This window comes from Rana temporaria, chromosome 3 (assembly GCF_905171775.1).
Source record: "Rana temporaria chromosome 3, aRanTem1.1, whole genome shotgun sequence".
Lineage (NCBI taxonomy): Eukaryota > Metazoa > Chordata > Amphibia > Anura > Ranidae > Rana > Rana temporaria.
Genome location: NC_053491.1, coordinates 221785231 through 221812385, shown reverse-complemented (window position 1 = coordinate 221812385; position 27155 = coordinate 221785231). Strand labels below are relative to the sequence as shown.

Sequence of the window (27155 nt, the reverse complement as noted above, 5' to 3'; positions counted from 1 at the left end):
CTGCTTCTCTTTTATGCCAGAAAAAATATAGCCATGAAATAAAAGAAGCCCTACGCCTCATCATTGTCACAGTGGAAACAACTAGTAAACAATAGTCTTGCCTTATACAAAAATACATACATGAACAGGGGCTGCCCCATGAAATATGACAAGGTATGGCATACATGGTTGCTGAACCCTTGACAGCCTAACTACCGAAGTGAGTCACTAGCTTTTTCTATGGCTCATATATACCGGAATGAATACTCTATGTGGTCAAATCTTTACTATTACCAATATATGATTGTCAGGAGGACATTATGTTCTATTGCAGTGAGTGGCACAACTTAGGGTACATCCATACCTACATCCTGATGTATTTTCTTCCACGCTATGAATTGAACCCTCACGCAGTTTTTCTGCTAATCTTTTGTTAAGTACTTTGTTTTTTGTATGTGTTTATCTATAAAAATAAAAAACAGGGGGGGGAAATACACCGATCAGCGATTACTATATATGACCACCCACCTAATATTGAGCAAGTCCCCATTTTGCCACCTGCATGGACACCACTAGACCTCTGAAGATATTGTATAGTATCTGAAAAATCCTGTATGATGCATCTTTGGTGCTCGGTTTATAAAGTGCACCTCCCCTTGAAATCACATTTTCATGTTTTACAGGTGAATGCTGGGAGTCAGGTAATCCAAAAACACACCAAAAACTTATTATAAACATGCATGCATTTTTACTGTATTTTTTTTAAATGGGGCATTGTGAAAGTGCCCTAAATTGTGGAGATGGAGGACATTATCCTTCATGGATCCGACTTGTCTTTCCAGGACATCCCACAGATGCACGATTAAATGGAGATCTGTGTTTCTTAAACCATTCTTGAACCATTTTTGCAGTGCGGCAGGGTGCATTATCCTGCTGAAAGAGGCCCCTGCCATTACTGAATACTGTTTCCATGAAAGGGTGCACTTAGTCATCAACAATATTTAGGTAGGTGGTACATGTCAAGCAACATCAACATGAATGGCAGATCCCAAGATTTCCCAGAAGAACATTGCCCAAAGCATCACACTGCCTCTGCCAGCGTGCCTCCTCCCATACTGCATCCTGGTGGCACCTCTTCTCCAGGTAAGCGATGCACAAACACTCAGCCATCCACATGATGTAAAAGAAAATATGATTCATAAGACCAGGCTACCTTCTTTCATTGCTCCGTGGTCCAGTTCTTAAACTCACATGCCCATTGTAGGCACTTTTGCTTGTGGGCACGGTTTTGCATGGGTACTAGGCTACAAAGCCCCATACACAGCAACACATCAACTTCAGGGACAACATGTTTACTTGCTGCCCAATATATCTTAAAAACTTTTGTCACTGTAAGGGCTCTTTCACACGTCCGCTCAGTTTTTTAGATCATTTTTTTTTTCATCAGTTGATCCGTTTTTTTATCCGTTTTTTGTCCGTTTTCCTTCCGTTTACATCCGTTTCCGATCCGTTTTTCGTCCATTAACGTCCGTTTTTCGTCCGTTTTTCCATCCGTTTTTTTTTTGGGGCTTTTTACATATTTTGATGAAAAACGGATGTTAGGGGATCGGACGGTAAACGGATCGTCCGCTAACGTCCGTTTTTCGTCCATTCCGTTTTTTTGACGGAAGAAAAATAGGGTTTTCTTCCGTTCAAAAAAACGGAGCTTAACGGAGACGGATGTTAACGGACGTTAGCGGATGCTCATCCGCTAATGGACGCTAACCCATAGGAAAGCATTGCGGTCCGTTAACGGACGTCTAAAAAATGGACGAACGGAACGGACGTGTGAAAGAGCCCTTACAAGATAATCAATGTTATTCCCTTTATCTGTCAGTGGTCATAAAGTTATGGCTGATCGGTGTATTCTCAGCTTCAGTAATACAAGGCCACACACTGAGCATTTGCTAAGCTCCACTGAACGTCTTTTCTCCTGGTAGGAGAAAAGCGGTTTTAAAAAGAAACGTGCAAAAAACTAATTTTACACCTGCGTTAAGGCGTGTTTAGACCTTTCAGGTGCATCAATTGCTTAATTGGTAATGGATTACTGTATATTGGCTAGAATATGCATTTATTCTGGCCACTGGGATAAATAGACGCTTGCAATTAGGCACATTAACATGCACTTAGAAGCATAAAGCATTTTACCCCCCAGAAGCTTCTCTCCTGAACTTGCTGGCTATGTTTTTTTTTTCAGTCTGTAAATGCCTGTGTGCATGGACATATAGGCCAACATAAAGGGGACACATAGGATAACATTTTTTTTTTTGGTTCATTTAAAAAACATTAAGGTACCTTAACGCCCTCTGTTCTTCTTCCATCAGGTCACGTTGATCACGCAGCTGTTTAACAAGTTCTGGATCTGAACCATTTACCCAGGTATATACTACATCAATAGGCATAGGGAGGCAGAGCCTGGAAGGAGCACAGAATGATAAAACATTAGCTCATTAGAAAATATGCCTAGAAATATAAATATATTACTTATTATATAAGCCACATGCTAAGTGAGCTTTTTAATTTTCAATGTACTGAGTAATAGACAGCCCAATGATCAACCAAACACACACAGCAGACTGACAGCATTGTTGCTAACTGGGAGGAAGTGGCTTAGGCCTGGCCATAAATTAGGCAATTTTCTTTCCTTCAACTGACAGTTGAAGGAAAGAAATTGCTCGATTCCTTCATCAACACAGTCAGTGTAGCTGGGATGAATCCTTCCCACTGCGTTATTGTATTCCCACAGCGGAAGTTTTTTTTGCCATCAGAATACAATGATCACTGATGACGGCTATAGCCAGCGGTAGTGATTTTGTACAAAATAAAAGTAAAAAACACAGGTTGGATCAATAGATCCACTTCAGTACAACCAGCCTGCCCATAGATGGATCGAAATGTGTCCAGTTCCTGCGGAACAAGCTGAATTTCAATCCATCTATGGCTGGGTTTAGTGTTGTCAGCCTGCAATAGGAAGTGCTGTTACTAGCAGGATCTCCAGGTAAGAAACTTTGCAAAAAAAAAAATATATATTATTTGCTTAACCGCTTCAGCCCCGGAAGATTTTACCCCCTTCCTGACCAGAGCACTTTTTACGGTTTAGCACTTCCTGACCAGAGCGATTTAGCACTTCCTGACCAGAGCACTTTTTACGATTTAACACTTTTTTCGCGGTCGTGCGATGCTGGACCCAAACAAAATTTGCGTCCTTTTTTCCCCCACAAATAGAGCTTTCTTGTTGTGGTATTTCATCACCTCTGCGGTTTTTATTTTTTGCGCTATAAACAAAAGAACATACATTTTTTTTTTCGATCACCGAATAAAAAAATAATATCTTTTACTTTTAGCTATAATAAATACCCCAATTAAAAAAAATCAGAAAAAAAAAAAGTTTTCCTCAGTTTAGGCCGATATGTATTTATCTACATATTTTTGGTAGAAAAAAAAAAAAATCGCAATAAGCGGATATTGATTGGTTTGCGCAAAAGTTATAGTGTCTACAAAATAGGGGATAGAATTGTGGCATTTTTTTTTTTTTACTAGTAATGGCGGCGATCTGCGTTTTTTTATCGGGACTTCGACATTATGGAGGACACATCGGACACTTTTGACACATTTTTGGGACCATTGACAATTTTACAGCGATCAGTGCTATAAAAATGCACTGATTACTGTAAAAATTTCACTGGCAGTGAAGGGGTTAACACTAGGGGGCGATCAAGGGGTTGTGTTTCCTACTTTGTGTTCTAACTGAAGGGGGGATGGGACTGTGGATGGACTGGGGATGGGAAATGACAAATCGCCGTTCATACATTGTATGAACAAATCAGTAATTTCTCCCCTGAAAGAACCGGGAGCTGTGTGTTTACACACACAGCTCCCAGTTCTCGCTCTGTCACGAGTGATCGCGGGTGCCCGGCAGTCATCGTACCCACCGAGCACTCGCATCGGCTCTGGGGGCGAGCAGCAGACACGTGTGCTCCCGGTGGCCACAGGGCGTAGCGACGTAACATAACGTTGTTTCGCCAAGCCAAGCCATGTTGCCGCAGTAAAACTGCGCCGGCTGGTCGGCATGTGGTTAAAGTGTCACTAAACCGACAGCATAAGAAACTATCAATAAATGCTGTATGACATGCTGTTCATACTCACTCAGTGGTTATAAGATTTGTTTACTGTATTCTGCAAAAAAAAAAAAAAAATGGTTGATCCTGCTGTTCGCCATCTCCCCCTTCTGTTCTTGTCCCCAATACAGTTGGGGATTTTGTAGAGCAGTGCTGGCAGCTCTGCACATGCTCAGTTTTCAGTGAGTTTCTATGCTAAGCATTTTCTCCCTATCACATTTGAGCAGCCCATGTGACTATAGCGTCAAACATGTGGACGTATTCAAAAAGGTAAATGGCAGCTCACTCCCTCCTTCCTCCATGTCTACTAACCAGCTAAACAGAATGGAGGCAGGATATTAGTTGTAGATTGATGGAGGCTTCACCTCCCTCCTATTCAAAGACAGAGGCTAGAGGAGTGCGACTGTCAGAAACCCACCCACGCCATGGTATTTTTAAAAAAATAATAAAGATTTAATTTCAAATATATATTTGTATAATTTTTAACAGTTTATTGATATTAATCATTTATATTTATGCTGTATCCCAAAGGCTGATTGTTTGTTTAATCATTTGGAGTATCAGAAGCTCCTCCTGCTTAGGTTTCCCTGCAGACAGGCTGGGAACGATCTGGGTCATGTGACAGCTGTATTTCATTAGGAAAAAGGAACAGAGATTTTTTTTTTCCATTAAAATAATTTAAAAAGCAATGCCATCATCCATATACAGAAAGAGAACGGACAAAGAAAAATAAACAGTGTGTGTTTTGCATCACTTTAAGAAAATGTTATACCATATGACATAGTATAATACAAACTAAAAAAACAGATTTTTTTAAATCGTAAAATGCTACTAGCAGAAAAAACAAACATTCATGCTAAAATATATATTGTTCTTGAACCATATCAAGCTCTATCTACAATGAAAAACGTTTTCTGAAATGCAGCCAAAAGCTGCGACAAGATCATGATATGACCCGCTCTAAGACTGTGTACAATGCTTAGTGTCTTCTTACAGTAACTAGCTAGTGCTGAGATAAAAGAAAATAGAGGCTTCAAGTAATGCACTGCCTCAGATGTGGACAACAAACTACTCAAACCTTTCATGTTTTTACTTGCTACAGGTTTATTGAACTCAAAGTAATTACTAATATGCAGGCGCATAATAAAAAAAAGAACAAAAGTTAATCTTCATCAGCACATAGAAATTACCTTTTCTGAAATGATTTCCCAGCAATGTTGTCCCGGTAAGTATCAAACAGAACATGGTACTGATCCCGACTCCACTCCAGCACCACCTAGATAAAAAATACACATATATTTTATACACATTATTTCGGTTTAGGTTCATGACATGAACATAAATATAGAGTTTCAAAGCTCTGCATTGCTGGTACTAGTTCAATAGAGTTCAGTGAGCTCTATACAGGCATACCCCACTTTTAAGTACACAACGGGACCAGAGCATTGATGTAAAACGAAAATGTACTTAAAGTGAAGCAATGCCTTTTTTCACTTCTAGGCTGTAGTGGGGGTGCCAGGGGCTTTAGTGGGGGCATCAGGGGAACACTCACATGTAAATAAGCTCATCTGATGCAAGGGGGGCCGCTCCAATCCATCCCCTGGACATACAAAGGACAGTGCTATTGAGAGGCTGGATGGCATTCTGTGGCTGACAGGGAAGCCTGAGGGGATGTGATGTCACCAGAGGTGGGGAGGCAGCCAGGATACAGAAAGAGCACACTGGAACTGGGCAGGCTAAGTGCTCAGAACTTCAGTTCCGTCTAATGCGGGTGCACGGCGCGGAATATTTGTACTTGTGAGACACTTTACATACACTCGCGGGCATGTCCGTACTCGCGAGTGTACGTAAAGTGAGTGTCCGTAAAGCGGGGTATGCCTGTACTATATGTTGTATTGCTCAACTCACATTCAAAGAGTGAAGTACAGAGAAATGCTACTGTTTTTAAGAAAATAATTAAAAAGGGAACTAATGTTTGGGGGGTTCTCAGAAATTTTCTACCAAAAAATAAAAAAACAACACTTTGGGCCAGATTCTCGTAGGAGCGCGTAACTTTGTGCAGGCGTAACGTATCCGATTTACGTTACGCCTCTGCAACTTAGACGGGCAAGTGCAGTATTCTCAAAGCACTTGCTCCGTAAGTTGCGGCGGCGTAGCGTAAATCGGCCGGCGAAAGCCCGCCTAATTCAAATTGTGAAGAGGTGGTCGTGTGTTATGTAAATTATCCATGAACCCGACGTGATTGACGTTTTTCACTTACGGCGCATGCGCCGTCTGTGGAATATCCCAGTGTGCTTTGCGTCAAAGTACGCCGCAAGGATGTATTGGTTTCCAGCCCCATTCACGGACGACTTACGCAAACGACATAAAAATTTAAAATTTAGTCGCAGGAACGACAGCCATATTTAACATTGGTGCGCCGCTCTTACGCCACCATATAGCGGGGGTAAATTTACGCCGGGAAAAGCCTAACGTAAACGGCGTACACTTTACTGCGTCGGCCGGGCGTACGTTCGCGAATTCGCGCATCTAGCTGATTTACATATTTCGACACGTAAATCAGCGTACACTCCCCTAGCGGCCAGCGTAAATATGCAATTACGATACGACGGCGTAAGAGACTTACGCCTGTCGGATCTAATAGATATCTATGCGTAACTGATTCTAAGAATCAGGCGCATAGATACGCCGTCGTATCTCTTTTGAGAATCCGGGCCGTTAAGTCTGGGTTCACACTAGCGATCGCAGCGGCCCACAGCAGGATTCCAGTGTGTCTCCATTTACCGTTTCAGGTCCAATGTCAGCCTGCATTTTGGGCTGAAAAGGACGCACAGGACCCCTGTACAATTCGCACCGGAGCCGATGCAGAGATGTGCAAACCGGTTCCATAGAGAGCCGGTCACAATCTCCTGACATGCGAATTGTATGCGGGGAAACCCACATCCAATTTGCAATAGTGTGAACCCAGCCTAAAATGTAAAGCCACCATACAGCCCTTTTGTTTTTAAAAGCACCTCTGCCTAATAAAAAAAACATATACTGTACCCTTCATAATTTTCCCATCTTGGAAAAAATTATTAATTTTTTTTTACCAGGACAAGTAGATTGCCATGAGGGACAAGTAGGTTGGCACCCTAGTCCCCTTCAAGTAGTTTGTTTTTTGTTTTAAATTCCTGCCTGTAACAGTAAGGCCCCTTTCACACGGGGCGGATCAGTAATGATCCGCCTCCATATGCTCCGTATGCTCAGCGGGGATCGCTCAGTTGAACCCGGCTGAGCCGGCGGATGACAGGGCAGGGAGCGCCCTGTCTTTTCTCCGCTCTCCCCTTTGGGGGGGGGGGGGGGAAATCGGATGAACACCGGCCGTATGTTCGTGTTCATCCGATCGGATGACGGAAGGAAAAATTGGGTTTTCTTCCGTCTGCAGAATCGGAGCATTGCGGAGGCGGACGAGATCGGGTGTCAGCAGATGTTCATCCGCTGACACCAGCAATCTCATAGGGACCAATGTATGTCCCTTTTTCATCCGCAAACGGATGGATGAAAAAGCGGACATACGGTCCGCAGGTGTGAAAGGGGCCCAAGTAGTATCACAGCAGCAAAAAAAACAAAAAAAAAAACAAGGACATTTGGAGGAGGAGGTTGACAGCAATAAATGGTACATGATTGAACAGATTTTTTAGTGAGACTTTTAAGCAGAATTCTCACAACTGTTTAAAGTTTCTAGGCACATTGATCCCCCAACGGACAGTTATATGCACAATACAATATATGCACAATACAATCAGTGCAATTCCAGTTTACTGCTGGCCCAGGGTAACTACAACATACAATGATGTCCGTGTTTGATCAGTGTACATGGGAAGCAAGACTGGACCTCTTCTACATCTGGTTCTGGCAATAAGAGAAAAAAACAGAACCTAACAAAAGTGAGTCATTTCTATGAATGAGGTATGAATCTATACTATCAAAAGACAATAGAACACAATTCACAGGGATGGAACCACATCCAAAATACTGTACATGCATAAGAAAAAATTGTAAAAGGAAGAGGAATTTAAAAAAGGTACCACACTAACAGGGTGGATAAAAATCAATGATAAAAAAAAATATGTAAATAAAAAAAAAAGTTTTTGATTTAAATTGAATTTTTATTTTATTTTTATCAAATTTATTGTAATAAAATGCTTTTGGAATAACAATCTATCTAAAGATAGTTTTCTATTCAAGATACATTAATAATTTAGTTTATTCAGCATAAAACTTAGTTATGTAGCATGAGGATGTATATTCTGCAATATTTACATTTTTGGTAAACTCATTCAATGAATCCAAGCTCTGCAAGCTGAGATAACATGCACTGGCACTGCATTGATGCATTCACACAATTTCACAGTAACCATGAGATAAAATAAAGTTCAGGAATATTCCTTTATCCCATTGTTTAGCAAATCTGTGTACACTAAAAACTGTATGATTGAATCGGTTCTTATATCGCCGTTTTACTAACCTTTGCTTGCAAATATTAAAGGTTCTAGCTAACTACCAGCAAGAATGAGTCCTTACATTTAAAGAGCACCTGTCATTTCAGACCCATCAGGGCAACACCTGCTAGCGGGCATCCACTCACATGCTGTCGCCATGTTCCCTCACCTTGTGGTGTCACTGCCGCATCACCAGCCGTCCCATTACTTTTTTTTTTTTTTTTACAAATTTTGTAGTAGTAAACCACAGTTGGTTAGAAAAAAAATTAAATAAAAATTCCTTGCAAGGCAATGTCATAATGCCTCACATAATAGCAAACTTTGAGAAACTTGCTTTAGAATAAAGCCCTCAAGAGCCACGCTGTCACCACTGAGAGGGCTGACATTTTCCTCCGGTCATCCTTCCGGGTTCGGGGCCCCCGACTACATGAGTGGCCGGGGGTGCAATGGTGTCACTCTCACGCATACGCAGGGGAGCTGCCTTGTATGGTGTAACGGACATATGCATGCTGCCGGGACAGTTATAATCGTCATGCAGGGAGGACTACAAGGAACTGCATGGCTTGTCACAATTGGATGTACCACATTGTATTCTGAGCTCAAAGGGTTAATTGGACAAGTCTCTTTCATTGCTGAATGCTAATGTTCCCTTCGCATAGCTAATGAACTCTCTCTTGTGTAGGTAACAGCCCCCCTGTGAGGTGTATGCTGATGGGGATTATGTGTGAGTGATAATTGTTTTAAAGGTTAATTGAATTCTATTGAGAAAGGAATGTGCCTGGCCAGAAAATGTTAAGTGGTTTGCGGTGCCGAAGCATCTAGAGACTGGTCAAGTGATTAATTCAAGGAGATGTCATTGTTTCAGGGGGTCTGTGTTGAAGCCCCCTACTGGGTGAAGGGGGGGGCGGAAACTGTCATTGTTCTTGTAACAGTTGTAAGCAGATATAAGCAGGTGAAATATGCCGAATAAAGTCAGTCTGCTTGACCCTTCAAACGTAGCCCGTCTCGTTTCTTGAAAGGGCGTTCGATGGGATATACCGGCGGTACCTGCATATCGCAGCTTGCCAGGGAAAAGGACGTCTCCAACGGCTGAGACCCTCACACTACATGGGTAGCCGTTACATTGGTTGGCAGCGGTGGGATGGTCCTTTTATCCAAAGAGCAAGTGCTGAATGGAGTCGCAGTACGCCAGGCTGAAAAGATCCACACTGAAAGATTTATTAGAGAGTCGTGGTAGGAGCGCCAGCAACAGACCACGGAGGGAGCTGATAGCTGACCTGCTGGAGCTGGACGAAATGGATGGATCCATGGAAGGAACGGAGCCCCTTGCACCTGTCAGCGAGGAAGATGTAATTACTGGGATTGTACAGCGGAGATTATCCTTGTATCCAGAAACGTCTGTGGAACTAATCAACCAGCTGTTCCGGGAAGCAAGGGAAGAGATACAAACGAAGAGGGGACAAGAACTGGAACTGGTAAGAGCGAGACAGCCCATTACACCTGCAGTTCCTACCCCCCCACCTGCTGCTACAGGAAAGAAAATACCGTTCACTGCATTTAAAGCTTTTGTAGAAAGTGAGGAGGAAATAGATGGATATTTGGCGGACTTTGAGAGGCAGTGCTCACTACACCAGGTACCACCAGACCAATGAGTCACTATTTTGTCGGGGAAATTGTCGGGCAAAGCCAATGAAGCCTTTCGGGCTCTCGCTCCAGAGGATATTTTACAATATCAGCAAGTTAAAAAGGCGCTGCTAACCCGATATGCCGTAACGCCAGAAGCCTACCGCCGGCGCTTCCGGGAGTCCAAGAAGATGGCTGTGGACTCCCACATGGAATGGGCCAACCAGTTACAAAGGGTGGCATCCCTTTGGGTCCAAGGGTGCAAGGCCAACACCGGGGAGGAAGTATTGCAGCTGTTCCTAATGGAACATTTCTTCCAAGACCTGGCCGCAGACATACAAGACTGGGTACGAGATCGCCGTCCCGCTAACTTAAACGAGGCGGCTCGGCTAGCAGATGAGTACGCGGAAACAAGGAGAGTAAGCCAGGGTACTATGCGGCTGGCTCAGAAGGTAGAACCGCGTGCTCCAACCGTCACCCCACGCCCAGAGTTTCGGGCTCCAGTCCCACCACGTCCTCAGGGGCCTAGCAACTACCCCCGGGATTCGCCTAGGGTGACGTGCCATCACTGCAGCGACACGGGACATATTGCTCGTTATTGCCCTTTGAGAGCTACAAATAACAATTGGAGACGCACAACACCCAACACAGAGGTCACTCCATCACGTCCCTCTGCGGCCCACTGCCTGGAGACCGAGGGGGGCCCTGAGGAATGTCTGGGAATTTGGTATGAGGCAGACCCAATACAAGCGGCCTCTCCGGATCATCGTCAGCATCACCGTCAGGAGGTACGGGTGAATGGACAAGTAGCACAAGGCCTAAGAGATTCCGGGACTACTATCACTCTGATTCAAAAACATCTGTTAAAGCCAGAGAACGTGTCCACTCGCACAGTTGCCGTCCGGGTCGCAGGGGGTGCTGTATTTCGCGTACCCACCGCCCGGGTGCACTTAGACTGGGGAGCCGGGTCAGGAAAGACCACAGTTGGTATCATGGACAACCTACCTGCCGAGGTGGTGCTGGGCAACGACCTTGGCCCTCTGACTTCGGCTTATTTACCTACACCTGCTGCTGCTTGTCCCGTGACCACCCGCGTTGCTGGAATCAACCCGCTTGCTGCTGAGAACTGGGTAAGACTACCTTCCCCGACATGTACTGTAGATCCGGCACAATATCACAGTCTAAAAAGGGAATGTGACAAGTTGGCCAGTGAGAAATCAGAGATGCAACGACACTATGTCATGTATTATGAGATGTCCCGTGGCTTGAACATTAAAATGCACAAACAGGCGGAAATCGTCAAAAGATTAAATGGGATTTGCATCCAGGTGGTGCCGTATCTGTCCCAAGAGCATCAGCAACAGGTTTTGGGAGCCATTGAGAGAGCAAAGCAAGTGACTGTTCCAGAATTGAATTCTATTATTCACCGTCACCATCAGCTACTGACCTGGTAAGCCAATCGGAAGGCCGATGGACTGTCCAGGCAAACGGAACTTTTACCCTAACAGCAGACCGGACATCCCCAGGTTGATCCGAAAAAGATCAATCCGGGTCTGCCGGAGTGTTCCACAAAAGGGGAGTAGTGTAACGGACATATGCATGCTGCCGGGATAGTTATAATCGTCATGCAGGGAGGACTACAAGGAACTGCATGGCTTGTCACAATTGGATGTACCACATTGTATTCTGAGCTCAAAGGGTTAATTGGACAAGTCTCTTTCATTGCTGAATGCTAATGTTCCCTTCGCATAGCTAATGAACTCTCTCTTGTGTAGGTAACAGCTAGGGTTGCCACCTCATCCCTTTAAAACAGAACACATATTAATTACACAGGTTCTGAGGCTAATTTAATGCAGATAAGGCACCAAGTGAGTTTAATTACCACCTTAATCAACCACAGAACCTGTGTAATTAATATGTGTTCTGTTTTAAAGGGATGAGGTAACAACCCTAGTAACAGCCCCCCTGTGAGGTGTATGCTGATAGGGATTATGTGTGAGTGATAATTGTTTTAAAGGTTAATTGAATTCTATTGAGAAAGGAATGTGCCTGGCCAGAAAATGTTAAGTGGTTTGCGGTGCCGAAGCATCTAGAGACTGGTCAAGTGATTAATTCAAGGAGATGTCATTGTTTCAGGGGGTCTGTGTTGAAGCCCCCTACTGGGTGAAGGGGGGGGCGGAAACTGTCATTGTTCTTGTAACAGTTGTAAGCAGATATAAGCAGGTGAAATATGCCGAATAAAGTCAGTCTGCTTGACCCTTCAAACGTAGCCCGTCTCGTTTCTTGAAAGGGCGTTCGATGGGATATACCGGCGGTACCTGCATATCGCAGCTTGCCAGGGAAAAGGACGTCTCCAACGGCTGAGACCCTCACACTACATGGGTAGCCGTTACATATGGCACAGGCTCTAAAGGTCCAGCACTGTAAGCCAGACCTTCAGAGTGCAAGAGATATTTTTTTATTATTGTAATATGTCAGTATTTATTCACATTTCACTTTGCATAGATCTATATATTATTGAGGTGAAGCGCTGCATTGAGGCTTGTGATAGATTATTTGTTTACATTTAAACTGAATAGTGTTGAATGTATAACCCTGGGATCTTCACCCATCTTAACTGAGTAGGCTGGAATGAGGTAACTTCCCCATGGGAGTTCACTCACCCTGGCACAGAGGTGTGGTGAGAATGTACACTGTACTGCACCTGCACAGCTCAATATACATTCCATAGAAGACTGCAAACAGGCAGTGAAGCCTCGTACACACGATAGGATATCTGATGGAATCTAATCCGATGGATTTTTCCGTCGGATATCAGATGAAGCTGACTTTTATCAGTCTTGCCTACACACCATCAATCAAAAATCCGACCATGCCAAAACGCGGTGACGTAAAACAATACGACATGCTGAGAAAAATTAAGTTCAATGCTTCCGAGCATGCGTCGACTTGATTCTGAGCATGTGTGGATTTTTGACCGATGGACTTCCACACAGACGATCGATTTTTTTCTATCGGTTTTTTATCCATAGGAAAAATTTAAAACATGTTCTATTTTTTTTCACCGATGGAGAACAAACCTATGGGGCCCTCACACGATTGGTTTGTCCGATGAAAACAGTCCATCGGTCTGTTTTCATCGAACAAACCGATCGTGTGTACAGGGCTTTAAAGAAGTGTTCCAGCCTGGGGAAAGAAAGAATTCAAAAAGTCAGCAGCTACAAATACTGTAGCTGCTGACTTTCAATATATGGACACTTTCCTGTCCCTGAAGCCTGCAATATCAGCACCCCAGCCGATCTTCGGATCGTCTGTCGGGTGCTGCTGCCGCCATCTTCACTAAGGAAAAACGGCAGTGATGCCTTTCAGCTTCACAGATGATTCCCTACTGCGCATTGCATGAAGCACGCTGCACTTTCGAATTGGCCCGGCAGTGGAGGAAGGAGGGTGAACCTCTGAGTGATGCCGGCGTGGCGCCATCTACCAGAAGTGGGGACAGGGACCTATCAAAAACAGATACCCAGGTGCCAAGTGTGGCAATGGAGGGTGGAGGGAGCAAATAAGCAGAAGTTCCACTTTTGGGTGTAACAATGCTTTAAGTTTGTTTCCATGTATAAAACAACATAGCATGTCTCTTCTGTAAAAAAAGAGCCTGCTTACTCTGTCACAGCTGCTTCCATCTTCCCCCTAGTCTTCTTTACGGGTTTGTGGGCTCCAGCTGTATAAGGTATGCTGAACCTTCAGAGTCCATGCGCTGGTGACGTCACCAGCTTGATCCAGTTGGAATATCTCCTAAACAGTGCAAATTTAGGAGACATTCTATGGTACCGACAGGTAAGCCCAATTATAGGCTTACCTGTAGGTACAAGTCAAAAAAAAACGACATTACTACGACATTAATGTAGAACAGAACTCAGAAAACTAAAAATTGCGAACAAGCAGGCACTGTCTCTGCCGCAATAAAATACACTTGCCTGCATGTTCACAATCCTCCCCAGAATTTAAAATGGAGCAGTGCATGCGCAGCTCCATTTCTTTTTCCAGTACAGGGCCAGTGTGCCAGGATGAATGACACTTGTGCATGCCAGAATTCAGCGCCGGAGAGAAGATGTAGAGGTAAGTATTTGGTTCCGCTTTAACCCTAAAACTTTACTAAATTAGATTCAAAAGTAAGTTAGCTGTAAATCCTAACTGAATTACATTGCGAATTACATTGTACATTATTGTGTATCATAAATAATTGCCATTTAAAAAAAAAAAAAAAAAACGAATTTATCCATCATTGCATTGCACTGGTGATCTGCAGTCTGTCATATGCACTGCACTCCAACAATGGCTGCATAACGCTATTCAGATCCAATTTCCTGAAAGTAACAGTGACCATGCCTTGTTAATGTGCGCTAAAGGGACCACTCGTGTGACAAGGTAGCATCACAAGAACACAAAGAGACAGGGAATTGTCACCCGATAACAGGAAGTATCTGTACGACTGCTCATTGCAGAATTACTGGATAAGATTTTGAAATCATTTTATAAATATATATATATATATATATATATATATATATATATATATATATATATATATATATATATATATATATATATATATATATATATATATAGTGATTATGACATTTGAAACTACATAAACATGCTAAAGCATATATGAGATTTTAATGATTGGGTTTCTTAAGAGCCGGTTCACACTCCCGTGACACGACTTCGGGGGCGACTCTGCAAGTCGTCCTGAGGACGACTTCAGAGGCGAACAGCAAAACGACTTCTGTATAGAAGTCAATGCAGGTCGCCCCGAGCCGCCCCCGAAGTCGTGCAGGAACCTTTTTCTAAGTCGCTCCTATTAGAACGGTTTGATTGCATTGAATGGGACGCGACTCGTCAGGCGGCTCTTACGTTTTAGGGCTCAAGTTAAGGCAAACGTTAAGCATTGGTGGCGGATTAAGTGTCATTGATTGATTTAGTTTAAAGGGTAAATTTTAGGGTTTGGGTAAAGGATTTTTTTTTTTTTTTTTACTTGTTTTTAGCAGTAACACAAGTACCAAAACATGGTGCACAGTAACATAAGAGCTGGTTCACACAGGGGCGACTCAGCCGCCTGACAAGTCGCGCTCTGCTCTATTCAATAGAACCGTTCTAATAGGAGCGACTCGCATTGACTTCAATACAGAAGTAATTTTGCAAGTCACCTCTTTGAGATCGCCTTGCCGAGTCGCCCCCCCAAAGTCGTGCCGCCCCTGTGTGAACCGGCTCTAAAGCAAATAAAGTAGACATACATTTTCTAACAATCAACAGACCAATTATTTTACAGTTAGAATGTCAGCAGAACTGGATTGACTTGTTTTACTTCCCTTTACACAAACCAGCTCTCCGTTGGTTTCAACATTTCGTACTTCAGATGGCGGCGTCCCCCGCAGATAGAAACACTGTTCTTATCAGATCTAAACTGCCCAATGCTTACTGTGGACCGTTATGCTAACGGCTTTCAAACCACAACTCTTCAGATAAAATATTTGCTATCAGCGTGATGAACAAAACAGAAGCAAAATAACAGCTTTTCTATTCCTTGGTTGGAGAGTATTTTTCTCAGACACATAAACTGGGCAAGTACAGTACTTCATTTGCTCTAACAGACACACGCGGTAATTCGGTAATTAAAGTGAGAAAACCAGTCAGATAAAGAGAAGAGTGGGCTACAAAACGGGAGGAGGAGTAGGTGTCACATAGATGAGAATGGTCTGGTTGTGAGAAATGACGTGGAATTCTTCACAACCAGACCATTCTGTGAAAGATATGAATGTTTTGGTTCCTAAAGAAGATGTGTTACTAAACTTTTATTTAACCCTTCAGGGGAACCAAGTGCATGTAGTACTTGGTCCTATTCAAGCAAGTCCCGCCATTGTTAAGGAGCATGGTCGAAGAGGTTGGTTCATTCAAGACCAGGTCGCTTAAAAAATGCCCACCACAGAAATTCACAGAAATTACGCTTCAGACTGGGGTGGAGCTACAGCCAGCATTAACATAAAGAGGTGCTTTTTATTTGGCAATGGGAATGTCCATCAGAACAGGTCCAAGTATTTCATGCATTTAGGCCCCTGGAGGATTAAGACCCCTTTGACTCTGCAGCGCTGCTAAAACATCGCTTAATCGTCGGCCGTTTTTTCCAGTGTTTTTCGGGCGCTAGCGGGGGGTTTTTTAAGGTCACATGACAACGTGACCTTACAAAAAAGGAAAAAAATCCAGTCTTGCAGCACTTTGGAAGCGCTGCCCATTCATTTTAATGGCCAGGGACGTTTTGGGAACGCTATTTAGAGAGCCCAAAGATGCTGCTTGCAGGACTTTTTCTAACATCCCGCAAGCGCACCACCCTGTGCAATGAATGGAAAGTAGTTTTCAGTCGCTTTTCAGATCGCTACATGTTGGGCGAAATTAGCTGCAGTCACGGCATGTAAACATTCCCCTCTGCTGCCTATTGCAGTTTAGGGGGGAGGGACGTGGCTCAAATCCACATCCCTCTTTGGCAGCAGAATTTGTGTGCCAGTTTTTGACCATCTTCATTGGCTGGTGCAGGATGACATCACTCTTGCACATGCAAGCTAGTTTCTCCACTCACCGACCATTCTACCCCCACTCTATTACTTACCCAAGCCCGATCCAGCGCTGTGCACAGGAGCCTCAGCTCTCCTTCTCTTTATTGGCCGAGATAGAGCAGCGGGAGCCAACTGTCAAGGTAGTGCAGGGTGGGGCCATGCTGCGTGTCTCTTATGGGGAGAGAGCACGCATGAGTGCCCCCAGAGCAAGCAGCTTGCTCTGGGGGCACTTAGTGGGGTGGGGGAGCAAGGAGTGCCGCAGAGGGACCTGAGAAGAAGAAGATTGGGACTGCTCTGTGCAAAACCACTGCACAAAGCAGGCGAGTATAACATGTTTGATATTTTTAAAACAAAAAATCCAAAGCTTTAGTGTTACTTTAAAGAGTATCTAAAGTCAAACCCTTTTCACAAGTTTAAGAAGGGAGTTAGATCCTACTGCCTGTGCGGGCACTTTTGTCCTAACAGACGTTGTCATCAGGACTGAAAGTGAGAGGAAATCCACATATATTTGAGTTGTCACCAGAACAGGAATAACTATTCTGGTTACAACTGTGCAAGCTAGAATTTCTTTGAAGAGATTTCCTATTTTTTTACATTGTAAGTTCTAATGAGCAGGGCCCTCTGATTCCTCTTGTACCACATTGTAATGCAACTGTAAATGTCTGCCTTCATTTTGTTAAGCACTGCGCAAACTGTTGACACTATATAAATCCTGTATAATAATATAAAAAAAAATAGGATAGAACATCTTCTAGGTTTTCATTGCTGTCTGTGATCATGTAAGGGAGATTTACCCTCTCCATTTGTCCTACTTACTGTTATCACTGAAAGAAGGGAAAAAATAAAATAAAAAGTTTGGGGTTGTCACAAGAATATGAAAAGAGGGGAAATCTTCCAATGGAACACTGGTTCTAGTGACATTTCCCCCACTTTGAAGGGGTTTCTTCTCACTTCCTGTTGTGGCTATGGGACAGGAAATAAAGGGAAATCTTCCCAATAGGACACAGATGGCAAAAAAATTCAAATACAAACAGACAGGGGTTATAACCATCTCCTATTCTATACAAAATGAAAAAATACACTTAAAAAAATACTTTAAGATAATTTAATAGTCATGCAAAATCCATATGACATCCTTATACCTGGATGCATCATGATCTGTGTTGATGCCCCGATGCCTACTGCACACATATACTGTATATGAGGCAGCATGACGGTGGGCACATATATGCGTACAGCTGGCATCTCTTATTTGTGCGAGGGAGCGCAGTCACTCAGCGCTCCCAGCACAGTAATTGCGCTGTCATCAACAGCCCCTGGTCACTGTTTACATTTAGAAGCTGGGCGGTGGGCTTCTTATCAGCCAATCACAGGGATTGCATAATTAAAAGTGGCACGGGCCCCAAAATGCAATAAATTCACCCTCAAATGCTCTTACGAAGGCGTGGACTTCTCCATTTACCCCAGAACATCGTTTGTCGTCCCACGGATGACTACAAGTAACAGTCAGCTGCTCCTCTCTCCATCTACCTGACATCTCAGGTATCAGATAAGGACACCAACCTGCATTATTAATCAATGTGTCTAGACAAGATTAGGGCTCACAAAAAGGTGAAAAGCAGCGCAGCCAACAACAGCAAAGTGATCCCACCAGAAGACAAGTATCCAGCAATGACTGAGCCCCGAACTCTTATCATCATACAACAGTCAGGTTAGTATATGGACACAATTCATACAAAAAGGGGCACTTACCTCTCCAAACTGCAGAGCAGAGACGATCATCAGCACCATGCCCCCAAAGCAGAGATACAGCCCATACCTGTGGGACAGGCAGGTATAGGTCTGTCTCTGCAGGAGTTTCAGCAGCATGGCCAAACAGATGGCATCCCTCCGCCACCCTTGCACGGCTACTGCCACCAAGTCACGTGGAGCTCAGCCACAGACTGTCACTATCCCGGAACCAGACGCGAGCAGCCGAGTGCCGAGTCCGTACACAGTCACCCAACCCGCTCGCTGCCTCCCCTAGACCAAGGAAGCTGATGCTCGATGAGCTGGATTCCATCTCCACATTGAAAACGCTGGTTGGCAGAGGGGTTTTAGGCTTGTACAACACGCTGCTATCTTTTCTTGTTGTTGGTAGAATTTTACACAGTGAGGAGGAATACTAAGAGAACCGCCCAGATAGCAACGTGAGAGCTGTATTAGTAAATGTTCTGGGGCTTTCCTATCAATGGATGAGGTGGGGGTCACCAGAACAAGTATGGGCAGTGGGAGGCCTTTTTCTTTCACATTTGTCAGATTGTTATTTCTGTCTGTGTCCCTCTTGCAGAATTTCTCTCACTTCCTGTTTAGTGAAACTGTTATGAGGAAGACGGGAAGTCCATCTCAGTCATGTGACTTGTGACTCCCCATGTGTAGTGAGCAGCGGCTGCAAGCGAGGACTAGGTTTGCCGTCTCATCCCTTTAAAACGGAACACATTTTAACCACTTTAACCTCTTCCATACAGGGCAGTTATACACACATCCATACCAGGCCTATTCTGGCACTTCTCTCCTATATGTACAAATCATAATTTTTTTGCTAGAACATTACGCAGAACCCCCAAAAATTATATATGTTTTTTTAGCAGACACCCTAGGGAATAAAACGACGGTCATTGAAACGTTTTATCTTGCACAGTATTTGTGCAATCATTTTTCAAACGCCTTTTTTTTGGAAAAAAATTGTTTCATGAATTAAAAAAATAACAAAACAGTAAAGTTAGCCCAATTTTTTTGTAAAATATGATGTTACACCGAGTAAATAGATACCTAACATGTCACGCTTTAAAATTGCGCACACTCATGGAATGGCGCCAAACTTCGGTACTTAAAAATCTCCATAGGCAACGCTTTGAAATTTTTTACAGGTTACCAGAGGAGATCTAGTGCTAGAATTGTTGCTGGCACTCTAACGCACGCGGCGATACCTCACATATGTGGTTTAAACGGCGTTTACATATGTCGGCGGGACTTGCGTGTGCGTTCGCTTCTGCGCGAGAGCTACTGGGGACAGGGGCGTTAAAAAAATATTTTTTATTTCTTTTTTTTTTACATATTTATTTCTTTTTTTACACTTTTTTTTATTTTATTTTTTTTATTATCACTTTTATTCCTATTACAAGGAATGTAAACATCCCTTGTAATATGAATGTGTGTGACAGGTCCTCTTTATGGAGAGATGTGGGGTCAATAAGACCCCACATCTCTCCTCCAGGCTGGAAAGCCTGGAATCGGTGAAAAAAAATTCACCGGTCTCATGATTACTGTTGCTTAAAGCGGGGGTTCACCCTTAGAGGGCACTTTTTCCCCTTAGCTTCCTGCTCGTTATTACTAGGGGAATCGGCTATTTATTTTAAAATATGTGCAGTACTTACCCGTTTACGAGACGCATCCTCTCCGTCGCTTCCGGGTATGGGCTTCGGGAATGGGCGTTCCTTCTTGATTGACAGGTTTCCGAGAGGCTTCCGACGGTCGCATCCATCGCGTCACGATTTTCCGAAAGAAGCCGAACGTCGGTGCGCAGGCGCAGTATAGAGCCGCACCGACGTTCGGCTTCTTTCGGCTACGAGTGACGCGATGGATGCGACCGTCGGAAGCCTCTCGGAAGAATGTCAATCAAGAAGGAACGCCCTCTCCCGAAGACCATACCCGGAAGCGACGGAGAGGATGCGTCTCGTAAACGGGTAAGTACTGCACATATTTTAAAATAAATAGCCGATTCCCCTAGACCGAACGAGCAGGAAGCTAAGGGGAGATTTTTTTTTTTTTTTTTTAAATGGGTGAACTCCCGCTTTAAGCAGCCGCAATTGCGGCTTTGTTTACTTATGGGGACCCGGCCGCGACGTCATCACATTGCGCCTGGGTCCTCCGACGGTCATAGAGATGACTGGTGACCATCTGGTCACCAGTCATCTCTATGCTTCCTGCGAGCGCCGGACGATTCGTTCTCCGGGCCCCCGATGACACGGGAGAGCCCGGAGAAGCACCGTATGGCGGTGGGAGGGGGGGATGTCCCCTCCCGCCGCCTGTAAGAACGATCTAGCAGCGGAATCACCGCTATGATCGTTCTTACGTTGTGCAGAATCGCTGGCAGAAGAGAAGGATATCTGAATGATGCCTCTAGCTGCAGGCATCATTCAGATATCCCCCCACAAAGCCCAGGACGTCATATGATGTCCACCCGGATCTTTAGAGGTCCTTTGTGGACGTCATTTTACAATGGGCTGGTATGGATGTGGTTAATGACCAGGCCATTATTTCCGATAAGGCACTGCGTCGGTTTAACTGGCAATTGCGCGGTCGTCCGACACTGTACCTAAACAAAACTGATGTCCCTTTTCCCCCCCACAAATAGAGCTTTCTTTGGGTGGTATTTGATAATCTCTGCGGTTTTTATTTTTTGCGCTATAAACAAAAAAAGAGCGACAACTTTTTGCTATAATAAATATCCAAAAAAATAAATAAAACAAATTCCTTCATCAGTTTAGGCCGATATGTATTCTTCTACATATTTTTGGTAAAAAAAATTACAATAAGCGTATATTGATTTTTTTTTTTTTTAATTGCATTGTGTAACATTTTTGTGCCCAGTGTTTTTGGTTATATTGTACTACTGCGAATAAGGCTGAAAGGTTGATCACACAACATAAAAATAACACAGAAAAACAAAAACAGTGGGGCAGATCCACAAAAGAATTACGCCGGAGTATCTATTGATACGCAGCGTAATTTAAAATTTCCCGCGTCGTATCCTTGTTTTGTATCTACAAAACAAGATACGACTGCATCTCGAATCGATCCGACAGGCGTACGTCTTAGTACGCCATCGGATCGTAGATACATTTTTTCCGCCGGCCATTAGGTGTCGTTTCTGTCGAATTCTGCGTCGAGTATGCAAATTAGCTAGTTACGTCGATTCACGAACGTACGTCCGGCCGGCGCATTTTTTTACGTCGTTTGCTTTCGGCTTTTTCCGGCGTATAGTTACCCCTGCTATATGAGGCGTACTCAATGTTAAGTATGGCCATCGTTCCCGCGTTGAATTTTGAATTTTTTACGTTGTTTGTAAATCGTTCGCGAATAGGGATTTGCGTAGAATGACGTCACCGTCGGGAGCATTGGCTTGTTCCTGGTTTATTTTGGAGGCATGCACACTGGGACACCCCCACGGACGGTGCATGCGCCGCTCAAAAAAAACGTTGTTTATGTTGGGTCACAACGTATTTACATAAAACACAAAGTTACGGCGGCGTAGTGTATCTTAGATATGCTACGCCTGGCGGATTAATGCGCTGATCTACATGGATCTGTCTCAGTGTGTTTAACTACTTCCTTACTGGGCACATATACCCCTTCCTGACCAGGTGAAATTTCAGCTTGTGGCACTGCGTCACTTTAACTGACAATTGCGCGGTCGTGCGACGTGGCTCCCAAACAAAATTGACGTCCTTTTTTCCCCACAAATAGAGCTTTCTTTTGGTGGTATTTGATCGCCTCTGCGGTTTTTATTTTTTGCGCTATGAACAAAAATAGAGCGACAATTTTGAAAAAAAAACAATATTTTTTACTTGTTGCTATAATAAATAGCCCAATTTTTTTTTTTAATTTTTTTTTTCTCAGTCTAGGCGATATGTTTTCTTCTACATATTTTTGGGAAAAAAATAAATAAAAAAAATTCTGGTTTGCGCAAAAGTTATTGCGCTTACAAAATAGGGGACAGAATTATTATTATTTTTTATTATTTTTTTTTACTACTAATGGCGGCGATCAGCATTTTTTTCGTGACTGCGACATTATGGCGGACACATCGGACACTTTTGGCGCCATTCACATTTATACAGCGATCAGTGCTATAAATATGCACTAATTACTGTATAAATGTGACTGGCATTGAAGGGGTTAACACTAGGGGGTGAGGAAGGGGTTAAATGTGTACCCTAAATTGTGTTCTAACTGTAGGTGGAGGGGGGGTGACTGGGGGAGGTGACCGATCTATGTCCCTATGTACAAGGGACACAGATCGGTCTCCTCTCTCCCCTGACAGGACATGGATCTCTGTGTTTACACACAGAGCTCCACGTCTTGTCCCTGTAGCCGCCGATCCCGAGTCCCTGGCGGACATCACAGCCGCCGCCGGACGCGCGCGCCCGCGCCGCTGGATGCGCGCGCAGGCTGTAAAAACACGGACAGTTAGAGATTCAGAACTACCCCGCGGCCGTATAAAGTCGTACGGCCGTCGGGTAGTGGTTAAAGGGAAAACAGCATTAATAAAAAAAAAAAAAAAGTGAACTAGAAAGTGAAAAACATAAATATACATACATATTTATTTCACCTTATACTCCATTAGTGAATAGACGTAAAGAGGGCTTAAAATCTTGCATTTATTTCACATGTCAACACCCATCCATCCCATCATGTTGCCCCAACTGAATATGGTTGTAAAACGTTTATCTACTTAACCACCAATCCAGATGTAGCTCAACTGCAGGTGCTGGAAGTGAACCTCAAGCCACAGTCAATCAAACTGCAGACGTGCCAAAACACCTGCAAAAGAACCTCCATTCTAACACCTACAACCCAACAGAGCCAGGAGTGGTGGTCCAAGAGTAAAATGAAGGCTTAGGGCATCATGGAGCGAGGGAAGAATCAAGGAGACATTAGGTTTGCTTTAAAACCAATTACCCTGCAAGTTTCTACTAAATGAATGAATACGGTGTATGGTGAGCACTGTAAATCAGCATAACAAATTTTACTGACTACAAATAAAAACCGGTTAAATATGATGAATTCTGTTAAAAGGATATTCATGATGATTCAAAAAGATGCATGTGATGTCCAAAGTTAAAACAAGCTGACATTTCACTGTAAATCTAAAAGTTTTACAATAGCCCTTTACAGTCGGTTGTTTGAAAGCCTAGACAAACACACAATCCTGCCCAAAAGACTACCGTCACCAGGCAGGAGTCAGGCGGCGGAAACTACATTTAAAAGAAACAGACCAGTGCAAACAAAACATTGGCATTCAAAAAAAGCATCTGCTCAATTTAAATATTTCTATACTACATTTCTTGAGAATAGTCCAGTTGCTTCGCAGACATGACCTCCTCCAAACGAATGACTCCACCTCCCATCAAGGCAAAAGCAGGATACATTGGGCCAAATCCTCAAAAGAGATACGCAGGCGGATCTGCTGTTCCGCCTGCGTATCCCTGTGCCTATCTTTGGAACTGATCCACAGAAGCAGTTTTCCAAAGATAGGCATAAGATCCATAACATCTGTAAGAGACTTAGGCCCCATACACACGGAAGAATTTATCCGCGAATACGGTCCAGCGGACCGTTTCCACGGATAAATCCTCTCAAAGATATCCGCTGATTTCGATGGGATGGAGTGTACACACCATCCCATTGAAATCCGCGCGGAAATCCTCTGGCGATGACGTGTCGCGCCGTCGCCGCGATTATGACGCGGCGACGGGCGCGACGCTGTCATATAAGGAATTCCACGCATGCGTCAAATCATTACGACGCGTGCGGGGAATCCCTTTGGACGGATGGATCCGGTAAGTCTGTACAGACGAGCGGATCCATCCGTTGGAATGGATTCCAGCAGATGGATATGTTGTGCAGCACAACAAATATTCGATCTGCTGGAATCCATTCCAGAGGAGATTTCTCCGCGGAAAGAGATCCGCTGGCGTGTACACACCATAGAATCTATCCGCAGAAACCCATTTGCTGGGATTTATCTGCGGATGGATTCTATCGTGTGTATGGGGCCTTACACTGTCGGATCTTAGGATGCAGTACCGCATCCGCCGCTGGGGGCATTTCGTGTCGAAATGCCGCCTAGCGTATGCAAATTAGGACTTACGGCGATCCACAAAGCTTTTCAGCTTCGTTTTTTCGCCGTAAGTTTTAGTTTGCATGTGTAAAATTAGGGCTGCTTTTACAAAGTGTAAACTGTGTACACCTTGTAAAAGTAGACCCTTCTTCCTCGCGACGCATTTTTTTTTTATTTTGAATTTTTTTTTTATTTTGAATTTTTTTTTTTTCGGCCGTATCTTTTTTTTTTTTTCCCGACGCAACTTTTTTACCCGGCGCGATCCTCAAAACTCGGCGTATCGAAAAAACATGCGATGCACGTCGGGAAAAATGACGTCACGGGCATGCGCAGTACGTCCGGCGCAGGAGCGCGCCTAATTTAAATGGGAATCGCCCATTTGTATTAGGAACGCCTTGCGCCGGACGGAGTTAAGTTGCACTGCCGAAAATTTCCAGGTAAGTGCTTTGAGGATCGGCACCTAACTTGGGAGATTTGCGGCAGTGTAACTTAACTCGGAAAAGTTAAGTTTAGCCCGTTTTTTGAGGATTTGGCCCATTGTTCCGATGCAGTCAACGTCCCTCTCATAAAGGCATTTCATGGTGCCTGCATCATAAAAGCCAACTTTTCCTTTATCATAGTCCAAGCAAACCCCGATTCGGCTATGAAGGGTATGGTGCGTTCATTATAAGCTGTTGAAACATTAGAGGCCTTTGGGATAACAAACTTATTCATTCCTATAGTTGCCAAGGTAAATGGTTGAGATGCATCAAAGGCAACATCTTCACTGCCACTGTCAAGGCCGCTGTCTTGATCATACCTTTGGGCTGCTGATGTCACGAGGATTGTGCAGCCATTCTTGCAATTTGATGTCCGATGCCACGCCGACTTTGACCATGTATGAAAAAGGCTCTACAGAGAAGGCCCAGAAGTACTTTCCCTTAGTTATGCCAACATCAGCAATGATATAATCCAGGCACATATAGCAGCCCACTTGTACTCGCTCTGCTCCAAGTAACAGGGGAAGGCCGGCTAAGCTTTCCACAGTGTCCCTTCTGTCATTTAACAGGAGATGTTCTTTGTTGTACCCACACTTGTCATCAAAAAATAAACTAAACACTGGTGCAGGGGGCATCCTTAGTATGACCTCCTTGCTGTGGGGACTACACACGGACCTCTTGTGTCCCTGCACTCTAAAGCAGTAGGAACTGTTCAGATCCAGATCAGACAGGACTTTGTTGGTAATGGTTGTTTCCACTTCATTCCACATTGAATCTTCATTTTTGTCGAGCTTTCTGTATTCAAGAACATAACTGTCTGCAAGACCCGAGTCATTAGGCCTCCTCCAACAAATTTTAGCACTGTTGTAGATCTTACTTTCTTTTTCATTAATTTCAGGCATCTCCAGAGCCTTATTAAATGACAAGTCACTAAGCAGATTTTCTTCCTTGGAAACATCAACCAAATAATCTTCAAAGCTGGCATCTGCAGCTGGTTGAAAAGTTTTCTGAGATTCTGATGCCTTCTGAATCCTTGTATACAGCTTCTTTGCAGTCTGAACAAAACATGAGTGGTCAGTTTATTTTAACACTTCCTGTGCATAGCCCACAAGCCTGTTATTCTCCAGTAGACCCTGGTATTCTTCTATTTGGTTCTGCAGCCTTTCTAGTCGAGTAGCCTGGCAATCCTGTATAGATCTTAGCACAAATGTTTTCCTCTCTTCTAAAATATTAAATAGCTTTTCAAAGTTGTACATTGCTTCCTCTAAAGCTCGTTCTCCATTGCTCTCAGTGCGCTTTATCAGGATCTGCAGTTCAGTCCAGAACAAACAATCCTCTTTTAATTGCAGTGATATCCAATACAAGGTGCAAGTGCTATTCATCCAGTGCTGGTGCCAATTGTTTCCCACAGCCTCTCACCTTAAGGGTCCTTTCACACGAGCGGACCGTTCGTCCGTTCATTACAAGTCCGTTAACGGACTTGTAATGAATCCCTATGGGAACGCGTCCGTTAGCGGATGGAGCATCCGCTAGCGTCCGCGTCAGGCGGGATCCGGTTTTCCGAACGGAAGAAACCCTATTTTTCTTCCGTTCGGCGGAACGGACCAGATGCAGATGGACAGACGGTCCGTCTGCATCCGGTCCCCCATAGGGGACAGCGGAGCAGAGACAGGGCGGTCCCTGCACTGTGTGCGGGGACCGCCCTATCCACCGACAGCTCAGCAGGGATCCCCGCTGAGCTTTGGCGGACACACAGAGCGGACCCAGAAACGGTCCGCTCCGTGTGAAAGAGTCCTTAGGCTGGATTCACACCTATGCAGTTTTAGTGCTTTTTGCATTTTGCAGATTTGCTCTACAGTCCATTTATCATGGTTTCCTATGGAACACGTTCTGTAGTGCAAATCTGCAAAATGCAAAAAGCACAAAAAATGCATAGGTGT

At 43.9% G+C, this 27155-nt stretch overlaps 1 protein-coding gene and 1 pseudogene across 1 annotated transcript in view; both read right to left on the bottom strand.

Moving 5' to 3' along the window:
• GNPTAB (N-acetylglucosamine-1-phosphate transferase subunits alpha and beta) overlaps positions 1–19156 on the bottom strand; it is a 134704-nt gene extending 115548 nt beyond the window's left edge. Inside the window, exons 1-3 of the mRNA XM_040344292.1 lie at positions 18604–19156; positions 5327–5412; positions 2314–2433 (exon numbers count right to left, since the gene is read on the bottom strand). Of these exons, the coding sequence (XP_040200226.1) occupies positions 2314–2433; positions 5327–5412; positions 18604–18720 (323 nt within the window). The 5' untranslated portion in view covers positions 18721–19156. The remainder of the gene's footprint in view (positions 1–2313; positions 2434–5326; positions 5413–18603) is intronic.
• A 6142-nt stretch (positions 19157–25298) lies between these two features.
• LOC120930454 lies at positions 25299–26624 on the bottom strand (annotated as a pseudogene).
• Between the last annotated feature and the right edge of the window lie 531 nt (positions 26625–27155).